A 16274-nucleotide genomic window follows, 5' to 3' on the forward strand; every position below is an offset into this window, starting at 1 on the left:
TGGTTTAGTGCACGATGTTCACGGATCTGATCTGGAATCAGACCCTGTTGAGGACTAGAGAAGGGCAACAGGGCCAGAACAGAGATTTTGGCTGTTAGAAATGCACAGAGGGCGAACAGCTCAGGCTAAGAAGAGACCTGACTCAGATAGAAACAGACTTACTGCATTCCAGGTGCAGCCTTGTCAGCTCTAAGGCTGAGCCCGGAGAGCCTGGGAAGGGATGGCCCCTGCACCGGGACCTTTCCCAGGACCCCTTCTCAGCCTGGCACCTGTAGGAAGACCAGAGGAGTCAGGTCTCCTTCTGCATGCCAGGCAGGGTCACCCTCCAGCAGTCCCAGCAGCCTCTTTAGGGCCAGAGCAGCAGCTGAGGAACTTCCTGCTTTATGGCTTCTCATGTTCACCAAAATAGCTCAGGAGAATTTTGGGAGAATTCCTTAATGACTGCTCTGGGGTGAGGGTGTCCCAGCACTGTGGCCATGTTCTGTTGTTCAGGAGATTTGGGCTGATGTATCCAGGATGCATAAAGAGACGCCTGCCTTGACGGCTCAGGCTGGAGGAGGGAAACAGAAGCTCAGAAATATTCTAGAGACCCTGAGCAAGGGCCTGGGGGAGCTTTGGTATTCCGGTGGAGAGTCTGTGAGTGGAGAAGGGGTCAGGTCATCTTCTCAGAGGGGCTCTGAAGGCTGCTCTGAGTTTGACAGCAGATGAGCACCTTGAGAAGAACAGGTGACAGGACGTGGTAGAAATGCCCCCAAGTGCGGGATTCTCGCTGGGGTCCTGGGGGTGGTGCTGGACCTTCTGAATTGGGCAGGAAGGGAACGTCTGTCAATCAGTTATTTTCAACATTTAGGTTATTGAACCCCTTATGGGATCCTCTGAGCCCTCACCTGAGGGGGCTGCCAATCATTTGCTTCCTGAACATGGGCAGGTTCCTCTCCCCAGCCAAGTCTCAGGGTCACCACGTTCAAAATGGGGACTATAGCAACATGCCTTAGATTCTTCGTGAGGGAGAGCTGAGATCTTGGATGAATGGTACCAGTCCCTGCTGTGCCTTGTGGTTGCTCAATCAACAGAGACACTCACGGTCACCTTTGGTGCTGAGCTCAACCTCAGCCTCAGGCTCACAAAGTGAGGGCAGGTGACGTAGAAGCCGCACTGAGCACGTTTCAGTTTAACTCGGTTGCACACATAGCAGGGCATTGATAGTGAGGTCAGAAATGTGGAGAAAGAACATTTACAGAAATATTCCATGATAGAGAACATCCTTCAAAGTACTCCAGTTTTGGAAGCCAGTGGCATCTCCGAGCTGTTTGAGTTTCATATGGAACGAGAGAGAAAGGCCTGGGGGACTTTCTGGAGGCGGGGGATGTTCTTGCTACTTTGTGCCCTAAAATATCAGAAGAATGACTGTGTGATCCTGCTTAGGATGGAAGCCATCCCTGAACTTAGCAGATCTTTTAACATGAAATAGAGCTTCCAGCTTTTGTGGGGGAAATGTATTGTATGTTTGCACGCAATACAACCATATGTGTGCACCATTCTTAAAGACAGGAAGGCTGAGTTTCTCTTTCTTCTTTCTTTCTTTCTTTCTTTCTTTCTTTCTTTCTTTCTTTCTTTCTTTCTTCTTTCTTCTTTTTCTTTCTTTCTTTCTTTCTTTCTCTTTCTCTCTTTCTTTCTTTCTTTCTTTTGTTTCCTTCTGTCTCTCTCCCCTTCCTTCCTTCCTTCCTTCCCTCTTTCTTTCCTTACTTTCTTCCTTCCTTCCTTCCTTATTTTTGAGACAAGGTTTCACTCTGTTGCCCAGGCTTGAGTGCAGTGGCATGATGACAGCTCACTGGAGCGTCAGCCTCCTGGGCTCAGGTGATCCTCCCACTTACACTTCTTGGGCAGCTGAGACTACAGGTGCACACCACCGTGCCTGGCTAATTTTTTGTATATATATTTTTGAGACAGATTTTTCTACGTTGCCCAGGTATATCTCAATCTCCTGCTCTCTAGTAATCTGTTCTGCCTTGGCCTCCCAAAGTGCTGAAATTACAGATATGAGCCACCACACATGGCCTGAGTTTTCTTTGTATGCCTAATGGTATCACTTTTATCAGAATCTCTCTGTTAAATATTAGGGACAAGAGAGGACTTTAAGGATGACAGAACATTAACTATCAAAATATACTGGGGAAGGGGCTGATGGGATTGATGAGGATGAAGGGCCCTGGGAAATGCCTGGGGCTGAGGATTGCTGGAAATGTCCCACTGTGGGAAGATCCCTGAATCTAAAGGAAAGGTTTCCAGACCATAGTGCCATGACAGGGAGACATGGACCCTTGTTCACTTTTCTCCCACATCCTGCAGAGCCCACAGCTTCCACTGTCCAAGGCTTCCAGCTTGGGAAAGTCTCCCTTTCCAGGTCTGACCACACTGCCTCTGTCTGGCCTCTGCCCCAGCTCAGATTCTCAGATTCCATCTTCCCAGGCTGATTTTCTGAGACAAGCCCATCATTTTTGGGAGTAAACACGCTTTCCCTTCTAGTAGGGGCCGAGACTGTATCTGTCTCCTCTGCCCTCAAAGACAACGTTGTGTTTGAAGAGTCTGCACTGTCTCTTTTGTAATTATTCTCTTTTTAATTTTTAAACTCAATCTAGACAGTCTTTCAATCCTTCTGTCTAGACACCCACAAAATACCCACCATGTTTTCTGCTGTCTTCGTTCCTTTCCAGGGTTCTGTTAGAACACCCAGCCCCATCCTGCCCAGCCTCCACCTCACTTTGTCATTCTGTCCTGATTTCCCTCGGCGAAGCTTTGACCTTAGTCTTGTGATCAATCACACCCTCAGTGGTTCCCCTCTTCAACCTGAACCCACATATGACCTGCCACGTTATAAAACATAAAACCCAGGTGACTGTTGGATAAAGGAGCTTTTTAATCCATTTTCTTAGGGTTGACATCACCGTCTTTTTAAAGCCGTCTTAGCTCTGAAACGTTTTGATAATTTCAATGTGGCCAAATATTCTCCCATAAAGATATCATTAGGTTTTGTTTTTTCTTTCTAATGCCAGGAACAGATTAAACCTTCCATGTCACTATGAAGGTCACATATTTGTCAAACTTCATCAGTGTTTGGGGAATAAATGAATTAATGAGTTTTGGACTTTCACCCTATCATTTATTCTTTCACTTTCATAAACGCACATCTAATTTAATCAATGAATCAGAAGAAAGCGGGAAACTCAATCAGGATTAACTGGGAGGAACTTCGGAATCTAATCAGGTATCACTTTCTGATTGGAAGCTGGTGATTGAGAAGGGGAGGGTGTGGTTAGAAACATCAATAAAAGCTCCTGAGTTTGCACAGGAGAGACCCAAAGCCTTGGTGCCTGGAGCTACTGCCTGGTTCTCTGAGAGGCCCCAGCACCCTGCAAACGGAGTCCAGATCTAGTAAGTCACCACCTTCTTAGGAACATGCCCGTCTGATCTGCAGCCAGCCAGTCAGGGATGGTGACATGCAGCCCAAAGTGGCACAGACAATTTCCTGTCTGTTTTTTCAATTAAACAGATGTAGGTTTTGATTTTTCCTCTAAATATACTTTTGACTTCATCCCTCAAATTTTGATTTGTGCTTCATTTTTCTCATTTCAAAACTCTTATTGAAGCAGTTTTTTTAAAAAGATATTAAAAATTTATGATTGGATGGATTTTTATGTCTTGACATGTGAAATTATTGGTTTCTGTGCCCTTCAGCAATAGTTCACACACTTGGTGGTATTATGATTTTATTAGTCAGGCTTCCGTTTTTACAGAAACCTTAGATCTCCCGTACACCATTCTCAGTAGCCTTGTTCTGAACCTGGGATTTACCTCTTCCCTTAGACTCTGTCCCTAAGTGGGTGATTGTGAGTATGTGGAAGGGATGTGTATTGGATCCTTTCTCTGAGACTTAGTGTTTCCATCCCTACCTTCCAAGTGCTCTAGAATGCTGCCACAATGCTTTGATAATTTCTCTTATAATTTTTCAAAATAAAAACAAACGATGTTGATTTTAGGGGGTTACTTTAGTCTTCCCCAAGCATGCTAATTGTGTAAACTGAGAATGCAGGCTGTGTGGGTCCACAGGACACTCTCATTCTCATTTTTTTGGGGTGGTAAGTAACAAAAAAATGTCCCTCACAAAGGTGGAGCTTAGCTTTCAGGATCCTGAGTGACAGATAGCGGTAATCCTGAGATTCAGTGGAGCAATGCGTAGAAATTAATGGGCCACTGGTCACCTTTTCCCCTCCTCGGTGTTTGGAAGACATTCTTTCTGGCAGTCGCAGGGGCACACATACAGATTTGTGGCCACCAAGTGGAGAATGGAATCGGGGGGAATGGAGGGCTTTTCCACCTCCACCAGAGCGATGAGATTGGCAACAGGAGGAGACGAGGTGATCGTATTTGGCTGAGAGTGATGCGTTTTCTATGGATTTGTCCTCTAGGGTTTCCCTTGCAGATCCATCAAGATGAGCATCAGCGCCCCACCCAGACTCCTGGAGCTGGCAAGGCAGAGCCTGCTGAGGGACCAGGCCTTGGCCATCTCTGCCATGGAGAGGCTGCCCAGGGATCTCTTCCCCACACTGTTCGTGGAGGCCTTCAGCAGGAGATGCTGTGAAACCCTGAAAACGATGGTGCAGGCCTGGCCTTTCACCCGCCTCCCTCTCGGGTCCCTGATGAAGTCGCCTCATCTGGAGACCTTAAAAGCTGTGCTGGAGGGAGTTGATGTGCTGCTGGCCCAGGGGGTTCGCCCCAGGTGAGGTGACCCAGGTGGTCAGGTGGGGAGGGCCCTGTTGTCCAGGGTAGGGACAGGCTGTTTCAGGAGGGGGAGGGGCACAGTGGAGGCCCAGAGGCTTCTGATGGTGCCAGTGAGGAAGCTCAGAGGGGCCTTGGCCATTGCCCAGCTCCTCTGGGAAAGGACTGCTCACCATGCAGGGTCCACTGAAGAAACAGGAACTTCTCCTCTAGTGGCACTGAAAGCTACAGGCAATGGGGATGAGGCAAAATCCAGGGGGAAAAGGCGTTGGACAAAATCAGAGAGGGAAAAGTGGCAGGGAGGGGAACAGCTGATGTCTGGGATGCAAATAAAAGCTCAGGTCCTTCCCTTACTTTGGAGCCTCTCTTCTCCTTTAACCACAGGTGGTCAAAACTTCAAGTGCTGGACTTGAGGAATGTGGATGAGAACTTCTGCAGCATATTGTCTGGAGCCACTGCATCCTTCCCGGAGGCTCTGAGTCAGAAGCACACAGCAGAGAGCTGTCCAGGGACAGGCGGGCAGCAGCCCTTGATGGTGTTCATAGACCTTTGCCTCAAGAACAGGACACTGGATGAATGCCTCACTCACCTCTTAGAGTGGGGCAAGCAGAGAAAAGGCTTACTGCATGTGTGTTGCAAGGAGCTGCAGGTTTTTGGAATGCCCATCCACAGGATCATAGAGGTCCTGAACATGGTGGAGCTAGACTGTATCCAGGAGGTGGAAGTGTGCTGCCCCTGGGAGCTGTCCATTCTTGTGAAGTTTGCCCCTTACCTGGGCCAGATGAGGAATCTCCGCAAACTTGTTCTCTTCAACATCCGTGCATCTGCCTGCATTCCCCCAGAAAACAAGGGGCAGTTCATTGCCCGATTCACCTCTCAGTTCCTCAAGCTGGACTATTTCCAGAATCTGTCTATGCACTCTGTCTCTTTCCTCGAAGGCCACCTGGACCAGCTGCTCAGGTGAGGAAGGATGGGGAGCTTTCTCTTCAGACCACAGCAGAGCCTTTCTTTGTTACAATAAACACCAGTGGGCATGCACTGTGAGCCAGCCTGTGAGGAGGTAACAGTGAAGGGACACTAGAATGTCCACACATTGTCCTGTTAGTGGCTCTGTCCTGATATGGGTATCACACAACCATCCCAATAAAGTCAGAGGGATCTCCTGGGCTAGATGCTATAAAGAAGGTGCCAAGCTAAGAAGCTACTGCAGGGTTTAGATCCAGTGAGAGTGCATTTGTGAATTCCTCCCGAGGATGTGTGTCTAAGTTAAGATGATGGGAAATAGGGAGGTGAAGAGGGCACTAAAGAAGAGAATGCCCATCACACTCCTATATTTTAAAATATAAGGTCTATCCTCACCTGCCTAGTGAACAGGCAAAATCCTGTGTCTCCCTGTCAGCTCCCTGTTTTGAGCTCCAGGTCAGATAATTAATTTATGGGAAATGCATGATGATAGAATAGAGGATGAGGGAGCAGGAGTGAAGAATGGTGAAAGTGAAAGAGGTTTGCTGATGATACAGGTGTGTCAGGGTTCCCTGCAGCCTGGCCACCCCAGCTGATGTTGCAGGATCCTGCCTGGGTTTGTCATTTATGCCTCTGTCTCCACTGGGCTCCTGTGGCCCAGAGATGTGGTTTTCTACCTGACAGATGAGGAAAGGGAGGCTTAAAGTTTATGGACTTTGATCCAGTCACCTCGGTGATGGTGAAGGACTGAGCCTCGATTGGGACTGCACTGAAGGAGCAGAGTCTCCATTCCCACACCCCAGGTGCTGACTATCCTCGGATGAGCAGAGCAGCCTTGGATTGTGAACAGTGTCATCTCTCACCCTGAAGTCATCCCACCACTCTCCTCTAACTCCTTCTTCTTCTCTCCCAGGTGTCTCCAGGCCCCCTTGGAGATGGTCGTAATGACCGACTGCCTGCTGTCAGAGTCAGACTTGAAGCATCTCTCTTGGTGTCCGAGCATCCGTCAGCTAAAAGAGCTGGACCTGAGGGGCATCACACTGACCCATTTCAGCCCTGAGCCCCTCGCAGTTCTGCTGGAGCAAGTTGAGGCCACGCTGCAGACCCTGGACTTAGAGGACTGTGGGATCGTGGATTCCCAACTCAGCGCCATCCTGCCTGCCCTGAGCCGCTGCTCCCAGCTCAGCACCTTCAGCCTCTGTGGGAACCTCATCTCCATGGCCTCCCTGGAGAACCTGCTGCGCCACACCGTCGGGCTGAGCAAGCTAAGCCTGGAGCTGTATCCTGCCCCTCTGGAGAGTTATGACGCCCAGGGTGCTCTCTGCTGGGGCAGATTTGCTCAACTTGGGGCTGAGCTGATGAAGACACTGAGGGACTTAAGGCAGCCCAAGATCATTGTGTTCAGCACCGTCCCCTGCCCTCGCTGTGGCATCAGGGCCTCCTATGACCTGGAGCCCAGTCACTGCCTCTGTTGAATGCATGCCATCAGGGTGGATATATTTCAAGCTTTCTTCTGGTCATTTGGGAACCGAATCATAGGCCATGAGTGCATATTAAAGGGAGCACAGACCCATCATTTCAGATGCCTGTTCAGTGTGAACGGGAAAGGGAACGGGGATGCAGGAGGGGCAGGACTTGGGGAAAAGTTGACTTGGAGTGGATGGGCTCTTTAGAGACCTGTGTCCCAGAGAATCAGAAATGGGAATCTGAATTGCTTGAGTGAGAATCAGGTAGGAGAGACACATGAGAGGGTTATCCCTGCACAGATGGTTGTAAAGGAACAGTCATAAATAAAGGAAACTGAGTGGAAACTTTCCAGTGTCCTCCATAATTGCTTAACGTGGCTTAACAATTAAACAATTTAAACCTAAAAAAGTCCAGTTACCGATAGAGGAAATAACACACTGATTTGTCTGTGACTGATGAGGTTCAGCTCCCAGAAATCAAGCCATCAAAATGAAATTTGATCATTTGGATCAATTCCTTCCTTTTCTTTACTTCTCTCTGGGCATCTGTTACCTTCTTGCTCTTCTCTGTGCCTATTTAGTGGGTTAATATACATGAGAGACACACACAGGGCCTGGAGCATTCTAAGTGGAAAGTGAGTGTCAGCCACTGAAGTTAAGCCCCTTCAGGTGCCCTCATTGTGTCCCGATGCAGAGACCCTGTTCATTCTCAATGACTGCATTCAGATCCCTCAGTTCCTGACCATTACATGTGCTGAGAAAGGACTTCACTGTCCAAGGCGTGGCCCCTGCCCCGGAAAGGGAGCTCCACACTGTATGAGCAGGAGCCTCATGGCATCACCAACCCATGCCTGTCCTCACGGTGGGTAGCAGCCCTTGCTGAATTAAAGTAGTTGTGGCCAATAAAGACATCCAAATTCCCTTTTAGCAAAATGCTTACATTATGTAGGCATATAATACCTATAACATCAATGACAGACCTTTGCTTAACTCCTCCTTTTTCTCCCTATCAAGGAAGACTAGTGCATCGTGGTAGGAATCACACATCCTCAGACGGTGGATAACGATCAAATGCCTGTGGGTAATTAATGACCACACCTGTGCTGAGGGACCCTCCAAAAAGGGCACCTAAGTGCAGAACCCCGCTGAGGACTCAGGGGCTGGTGTTTTTGGGCACGAAACAGCCAAGAGGCTCAGTTTCTCTGTAAAATGAAGATGATGATGCCACCACCCTATGAGACCATTGTAGGACCCAGTGAGATGGTACACGGTCAGGACCTGGAATGGGGCCTGGCATACAGTAAGAGCTCAATACATGCATCTTGTTCTTTTTGTTTCCTTCCTAATAGAAGTCCCAGCATTCTTCACCCTTCAATCTCACCTTCTATTCCTGATAACAGGGAGGCAGCAGGAACCCAGGGCAGGCAATGGGACTCAACTTCTACACGCCGCCACCACCACTTAATTGTGATTCTCCCAAACAGCAGAGCCTCAGCAGCCAGCACAGGGTGGGGTGGACGGGGCAGGACTGAGTTCATCTCTAGTGATCGTGAGATAAAAATTTCCAACCCATGAGACTCATGTGCCATCTGCTGGTTGGTCAGATCATCTGGTGTAATTTATTGATGCAAACAGGATGATATTGAGTGGTATCTCCAAAAATCTGCTGTTATGTAAATGTTTATAGAGAATAAATAATTGCGATTTATATATAACACATTTTATATATATTGAATATATGTATATTGAAATCTTAACTTATAATGGGAATTTAGTATTTTAAAGTATGCAGTGCAATATTTTAAAAAGGTCTGTGGCCTGAGCGCAGTGGCTCACGCCTGTAATCCCAGCACTTTGGGAGGCCGAGGTGGGCGGATTCCAACGTCAGGAGATAGAGACCATCCTGGCTAACTCGATGAAATCCCGTCTCTACTAAAAATACAATAAACTAGCCAGCATGGTGGTGGGCATCTGTAGTCCCAGCTACTCGGGAGGCTGAGGCAGGAGAATGGCGTGAACCCAGGAGGCAGAGCTTGCAGTGAGCTGAGAGCGTGCCACAGCACCCCAGCCTGGAGGACAGAGTGAGACTCCATCTCAAAAAAAAAAAAAAAAAAAAAAAAAAAGAAATTGTTTGTGTTGGCCTGGGCAGCGCATATACTAAAATTGGAATGATACAGAGAAGATTAGCAGGGCCCCTGCGCAAGGATGACATACAAATTCGTGAGACGTTCCATATTTTTCAGGAAACAACAGATGCTGGAGAGAATGTGGAGAAATTAGGCACGCTTTGACACTGTTGGTGGGAGTGTAAATTAGTCAACCATTGTGGAAGACGGTGTGGCGATTCCTCAAGGATCTAGAACTAGAAATATCATTTGACCCAGCAATCCCATTACTGGGTATATACTCAAAGGATTATAAATCATTCCCCTATAAAGATGCATGCACACATATGTTTATTTTGGCACTGTTCATAATAGCAAAGACTTGGAACCAAACCAAAAGCTCTTCAGTGATAGACTAGATAAAGAAAATATGGCACATATTCATCATTCAATACTATGCAGCCATAAAAAACGATGAGTTCAGGTCCTTTTCAGGGACGTGGATGAAGCTGGAAATCATCATTCTCAGCAAACTAACACAGGAACAGAAAACCAAATACCACATGTTTTCAGTCATAAGTGGGAGTTGAACAATGAGAACACATGGACACAGGGACGGGAATATCATACACCGGGGCCTGTCGGGGTGTTGGGGTGTTGGGGAGGGATAGCATTAGGATAAATACCTAGTGTAGATGACGGCTTGATAGGTGCAGCAAACCACCATGGCATATGCATCCCTATGTAACAAGCCTGCACGTTCCGTACATGTATCCCAGAACTTAAAGTATATTTAAAAAATGCTTAATGTGGTTTTGAGTCTCAAATAAAATGACACCTTCTAAACTGATTTTGAAGATCAATGAATAAGAAATGCTCTCATTTAAAAATATTTAAATTTATAGAATTTTGGAGCTGGAAGGAAGTGCAATATTTTTAGGGATATATGATTTATTTTCTCAGAGCAGTTATAAGGTTGCAGTGAAGTTGAGCAGAAAGTAGATCATTCCCACATACTTCATGACCCCACACTAGCGTGGACTCCTGAAGGATCAACATCCTGCCCCAGCGTGGTCCATTTGCTCCAATGCATGAACCACATGAAGCATCCTTATCACCCAAAGTTCATAATTAACATTAAAGGTTCACAGTTGGTGCTGTATATTCTGTGAGCTCTGATGAGTTGATGATGACATGTATTCACCCTTATAGCATCATGCAGAGTAGCTTCAGTGCCCTAAAAAATCATCTGTTCTCTTTCTATCCATCCCACTGTATACTGACTCCTGGCAATCCCTGGGCTTTCTACTGTGTCCATAGATTTGCCTTTTCCAGAATGTCATGTGGCCTTTTCATGTTGGCTTCTTTCACTTGGTTATGGGCATTTAATTTTTTTTATGTCTTTTAGGACTTAATAATTTACATTGTCAAGATGTGCTACAGTATATACATCCATTTATCTGCTGAAGAACATGTTGGTCCCTATTAAGTTTTGTCTATTGCGAATGTCTTGGTTAAAAACATCCAGGTTTTAGGTTTTCTCATTTCGGTAAATGCCAAGGAGCGTGGCGGCTGGACCACGTGCCTAGGTTGTGTCTGATAATGATTTTTTTCCTTGACAATCTCATGTGGTAGACAGAGATTGTTTCTTCAAGGGTAGGGACTGTGTCTCTGTCACCCTGTGGTCCCACAGCAGAGCATAGAGCCTGGCAGGTGGCTGTAAATGCTTATTGATCACACAGTGCTTCCAGCCTGGGTGACGGAGCGGGATTTTGTCTCAAAAAAATAATAAAATAAATTTTTATAACCAACTATAATAAATGTGAAAATACAGTTACAGAAAAAATGGTATAAACCTTGACAATGTAAAAATAATAAAGCAACTATTTAAAAAAAAAAAAAGAAATCACTTTATAGCCACTACAATGCAAATGTCGGGCAGTTGACATGAGCTGCCACCAATAATATAAACACGTTGAATATGGAGGAAGTCACCCTCCTGATGCCATGGTCACTACCTGTGTGTCACGGCAGTGCCGTCATCACATGGATGAACTTCATCTGTTTTTTACAGATTTCCCCTCATGTAATCTCATGTAATACAGGACACAGTCTTTAAACAAGGAGTCACCAGGGTTCCTGATGGCCACTGGCCTGAGTCTGTCCCCTTGGAACTAAGGTCCCTCACCACAGGTGTACCTGTAAGCACCACCAGAGGGCGAGCATCTTCACCAAACCTGATGGACCCATGGAGTCTGATCTGAATGTCTCCCTGCTAGGCAGGGGTCCTCAGAGGAATCTTCTATCGAGTCCAAATGGAGGGAACTGGAAGAGCCTCCTCAAATCCAGGACCAACAAAGAGATTCCCTCCAAGATCCCAATTAGGGAGCCAGGACAGGGACTGAGAGGGAACTGGGAAGGGAAGGCACCGTGGGTCCCAAAACCTAGAACTGATGGAGAAGGTCCCCTCCAGAGACTGTTTGGAGAGAACCAGCTGGGAAGAATTAAAGTCTCTGAGATCTTCCACCTAAGAGCTGGACATCTGAATTCAGGAAGACTTACCTGAGGCCTTCCCATGGTGCCACCGAGAAGAGCTCACGGGGCTCTTGCCAGTGCAGGATGCATTGGTTCGGGAGGCATCAGGAAGAGATCAGAGGTCCCCTTTAATCCCACTTCTAACACCAGTGACATCCACTAAAAATCGTGGGGTCTACAGATTTAGAAAAAGGGAGCGTAATTTCTTCTAAAGGTTTACAACCTACTCGCTGGGAAATGGGCCTCCAGGCAGGACCTGAGGCAAGCGCTTGGAGGGAGGGAAGGTGACCCAGGAATCTACGCTGAAGCTGTTGGCTGCCAAGTGTGCATATTCAGCAGGTTATTGGAGCAGCTATGAATATTCACAGGGTGGGGGATGCATGCATGTATGGTCAGCAAATACACATGTCACATACATCCCAGCTTCACCTGGTGGTTGAGGCTTTACATTTAAATGCATTATAATTAGGTTCTCTACATCCAAAGGTGAAGTTGGGACATGAAGGTCCCCAATTCCTGTCTAAAGGGCCTGGGGAGTCACCTCCTACAAATCACAAAGTCCCCTCAGAGGAGGTTTATTTAACCCTATGTAAAGTGACTTGAGGCCGAGCGCAGTGGTTCACACCTGTAATCTCAGCACTTTGGGAGGCCGAGGCGGGCAGATCACTTGTGGTCAGGAGTTGGAGACCAGCCTGACCAACATGGAGAAACACCATCTCTACTAAAAATACAAAATTACCTGGGCGTGGTGGTGCATGCCTGTAATCCCAGCTACTCGGGAGGCTGAAGCAGGAGAATCGCTTGAACGCAGGAGACGGAGGTTGTGGTGAGCTGAGATCACACCACTGCACTGCAGCGGGGCAACAAGAGCAAAACTTGGTCTCAAAATACGTAAATAAATAAATAAAATAAAGCGGCTTGTTTTCCAGCCTGACTCGGTGGCCCAGAGTCTTCTGATGGTGCTGGTGAGGAAGCTCGGGGAGGCTTTGGCCATTCTCCAGATCCTCAGAGAAAGGACTGCTCACCGTACAGGGTCCACTGTGGGAACAGAAACCTGCTTTTTCCCAGTGGAAGGTAAAGGGACTAGAAGTGGGGAGCAGTATGAATCAAAAGAGAAAAGGGACTGAGAAAAGTCAGAGAGAGAACAGGGAGCAATGGGAATGAAAGCAAAGGTCAGGGATGGGTCCTTCTAAATTCTGAGCCTCTCCCTTACTTTACCTACAGGAGGTGGAAACTTCAAGTGCTGGACTTGCGGGATGTTGATGAGAATTTCTGGGCCGGATGGCCTGGGGGCTGGGCCCTGCCCTCCTCCCCAGAGGCCATGAGTAAGAGGCAGACAGCAGAGGACTATCCAAGGACCGGAGAGCACCATCCTTAAAGGTGTTCATAGATGTCTGCCTCAAGGAAATACCCCGGGATGAATGCCTGAGATACCTCTTTCAGTGGGTTTACCAAAGGAGAGGTTTAGTACACCTGTGCTGTAGTAAGTTGGTGAATTATCTAACACCCATTAAATATCTCAGAAAGTCATTGAAAATAATCCAGCTGAATAGTATTCAGGAGCTGGAAATTCACAACATGTCCTGGCCATGTCTGATAAGGAAGCTTCATTGTTACCTGAAGGAGATGAAGAATCTTCACAAACTCGTTTTCTCCACGTGCCATCATTACACGTCAGACATTGAACTCGAGGGACGGTTAGTCACCAAATTCAGCTCTGTGTTCCTCAGGCTGGAACACCTCCAATTGCCTAAAGTAAAATTGATCACCTTCTTCAGTGGCACCTGGAACAGCTGATCAGGTGAGAAAGGATCGTGCACTTTCTCTGCAGACCACAGCACAGCCTTTTTTTGTTACAGCAAATGCTAGAAGGCATAACTTTTGTGTCAGCCAGTGGCGACGTCACAGTGTAGGGGACACCAGAATGTCAACACATTGTCCCATTCAGTGCTCCATGTCCTGGAGTGGCTATCACAGGATCCCTGCAATGAGGTCAGCAGGGTCACCTGGGGTACAGGCCAGAGAGCTACATCATGTACTAGCTAGTTAGTGGGGGTTTCAGCTCTACTGGGGGTGCACGTGTGAATTTCTTGTTACAAAGTGTGTTTCAAGTTGATATGATATAAAAGAGGTAATAGAGGAGGGTATGAAAGGAGGGACAGCTCATCAAACCTGTGCATTTCACAGTAGAAACTCTGTCCTCACCAGCTTAGTGATCACAAATAATCCTGTCTCTAATTCCCTGTCTGTAAAAGGTTGTTTGGAACCCCAGGAAAGGTAACTGATGTGGGAAATGTGTGCTTCTTGAATGGAGGGTGAGGGAGTAGGTGTGAGAGTAGTAAAAAGTGATAGGTGGTTTGCAGATACAGGTATGCCAGGGAGCCCCTGCTGGCAGGTAGCCCTAGCTGATGACCCTAGACCTTGCTGAGTTGAGTTCTTTGTGCACGTCTCCCACTGGGTACCTGTGGGCCAGAGATGAACTTTTCTGCTAAAAGAAGAAGAAAAGAGTCTTTAGTGATTTTGTGGCCTTGGTCAAAGGGCCACAATGGTGGCAATGGTGAAAGGGTTGAGGCTAAACTGGGACAGCCCCTGAATGATCAGAGTCCTCATCATGCAGCAACTTGCATGTGGACTATCACCACATGATGGGAATAAACTTGTGTTTGGGTGAAGCAGACATTTCCCTTTAAGTTATTCCCCACCACCTTCATCTAACTAGTATCACTGTCCAGAACTAACTTCTTGATCTCCACAGGTGCCTCCAGAACCCCTTGGAGAACTTGGAATTAACTTGTGGCTACCTATTGGAAGAGGACGTGAAGTGTCTCTCTCAGTACCCAAGCCTCGGTTACCTAAAGCATCTGAATCTCAGCTATGTGCTGCTGCTCCGCATCAGTCTTGAACCCCTGGGAGCTCTGCTGGAGAAAGTTTCTGCCACTCTCGAGACCCTCGTGTTGGAGGGCTGTCAGATCCACTACTCCCAACTCCGTGCCATCCTGCCTGGCCTGAGCTGCTGCTCCCAGCTCACCACCTTCTACTTTGGCAGAAATTGCATGTCTATGGACGCCCTGAAGGACCTGCTGCACCACACCAGTGAGCTGAGCAAGTTAAGCCTGGAGACATATCCTGCCCCTGAGAAGAGTTTGAATTCCTTGGTTCACGTCGATTGGGAGATCTTCACCCGACTTCGGACTGAGCTGATGTGTACACTGAGGGAAGTCAGGCAGCCCAAGAGGATCTTCACTGGCCCCGCCCCTGCCCTTCCTGTGACTCATCACCACCTGAGGAACTGGAGCTCCATCTTTGCTGCTAGGGAAGGCGTGTCCAGCAGGGTAGATACATCGAAAGTTCTCTTCCAGGCACTTGGACACTAAAATCTAGTATGTAGGTGCAAGTTATTTTTGTTTTTTCTTATTTCCTTTTTTAATAATTCTAAAATTTTATTAACATTTGAAACAGGGTTTCGCTGTGCTGCCCCAGCTGGTCTGAAACCGCTGGGCACATGGGATTCTCCCACCTTGGCCTCCTAAAGTTCTAGGATTACTGGTATGAGTGATTGTGACCAGGCCACACGCAACTTAAAGGAAGCACAGAACTCTGCTTCAGGCAAGTGTTCAGTACGAGGGAAAAAAACATAACAGCAGGGGGCAAGACTGGAGGAAAATATTGAGGTGGAGTCAATGAGACCTTACAGGACCCATGTCCTACAGAGTCAGAAAGAGAAGCTAATGTTCTACAGTGATGACAACGTTATCCCTGCAGGGATGGTTACCAAGAAATATCAGAAATGAAGAACCTCAGTGAAAACTGTCTGGTGTCCTCTGTATTTGATTGACTTGTTTTCGCGATTATACATCAGAAATCTCTAGTTATTGAGTTACTGATGGAAAACTATCGACGTACTCTGTTGTCTGTGATTGAGGTTCAGCTGTAAAACATCTAATTCCCACCCATTCTTGATCTTTGCTTTTTTTTTTTTTTTTTTTTAAAAAAAACAACATCTGTCTTTGTCACCCAGGCTGCAGTGCGGTGGTCCCGTCTGGGCTCACTGCAATCCTATCCTTCAGGGCTCAAGTGATTCTCATGCCTCAGCCACTCTAGTAGCTGGGATTGCATGCAAGTGCCACCAAGCCTGCTACTTTTTGTATTTTTAGTAGAGATGGGGTTTTTCCATGTTGACCAGGCTGGTCTTTTTTTTTTTTTTTTTTTTTTTTTTAATTTTTTTTTGCACACAAAACAATAAACATTTTCTAAAAGTACATACAAGCAAAAAGATGCATATCAAACATATTAGGAAGGTTGCACATGGGAAGACGGGGAATAGAAATAGGGGGTGGGAATTAAAGAAAATAAATGAGAGAGGGACTTTGTATGGAACAATGATAATAACTCAATCCTCTGTTTGACAAAGAAGAAGGAGAAGGAAGAG

General features: G+C 46.9%; 1 protein-coding gene, 1 non-coding gene and 1 pseudogene across 2 annotated transcripts; all 3 read left to right on the forward strand.

The window, feature by feature from the left end:
- The first annotated feature begins 3354 nt into the window (after positions 1-3354).
- On the forward strand, positions 3355-7552 carry PRAMEF8 (PRAME family member 8). Its single transcript, XM_055261644.1, has 4 exons — positions 3355-3432; positions 4467-4777; positions 5161-5736; positions 6653-7552. The coding sequence occupies exons 2-4, from the start codon at positions 4491-4493 to the stop codon at positions 7212-7214; spliced, it is 1425 nt and encodes a 474-aa protein (XP_055117619.1). The 5' UTR covers positions 3355-3432; positions 4467-4490; the 3' UTR covers positions 7215-7552.
- A 1786-nt stretch (positions 7553-9338) lies between these two features.
- LOC129472807 (U6 spliceosomal RNA) lies at positions 9339-9445 on the forward strand. Its single transcript, XR_008654078.1, has one exon. It is a non-coding gene; the product is annotated as a U6 spliceosomal RNA (small nuclear RNA).
- A 4546-nt stretch (positions 9446-13991) lies between these two features.
- Positions 13992-15158, forward strand: LOC129472240 (PRAME family member 2-like; annotated as a pseudogene).
- The last annotated feature ends 1116 nt before the right edge of the window (positions 15159-16274 follow it).

Source organism: Symphalangus syndactylus, chromosome 22 (genome assembly GCF_028878055.3).
Source record: "Symphalangus syndactylus isolate Jambi chromosome 22, NHGRI_mSymSyn1-v2.1_pri, whole genome shotgun sequence".
NCBI classification, from domain to species: Eukaryota; Metazoa; Chordata; class Mammalia; order Primates; family Hylobatidae; genus Symphalangus; species Symphalangus syndactylus.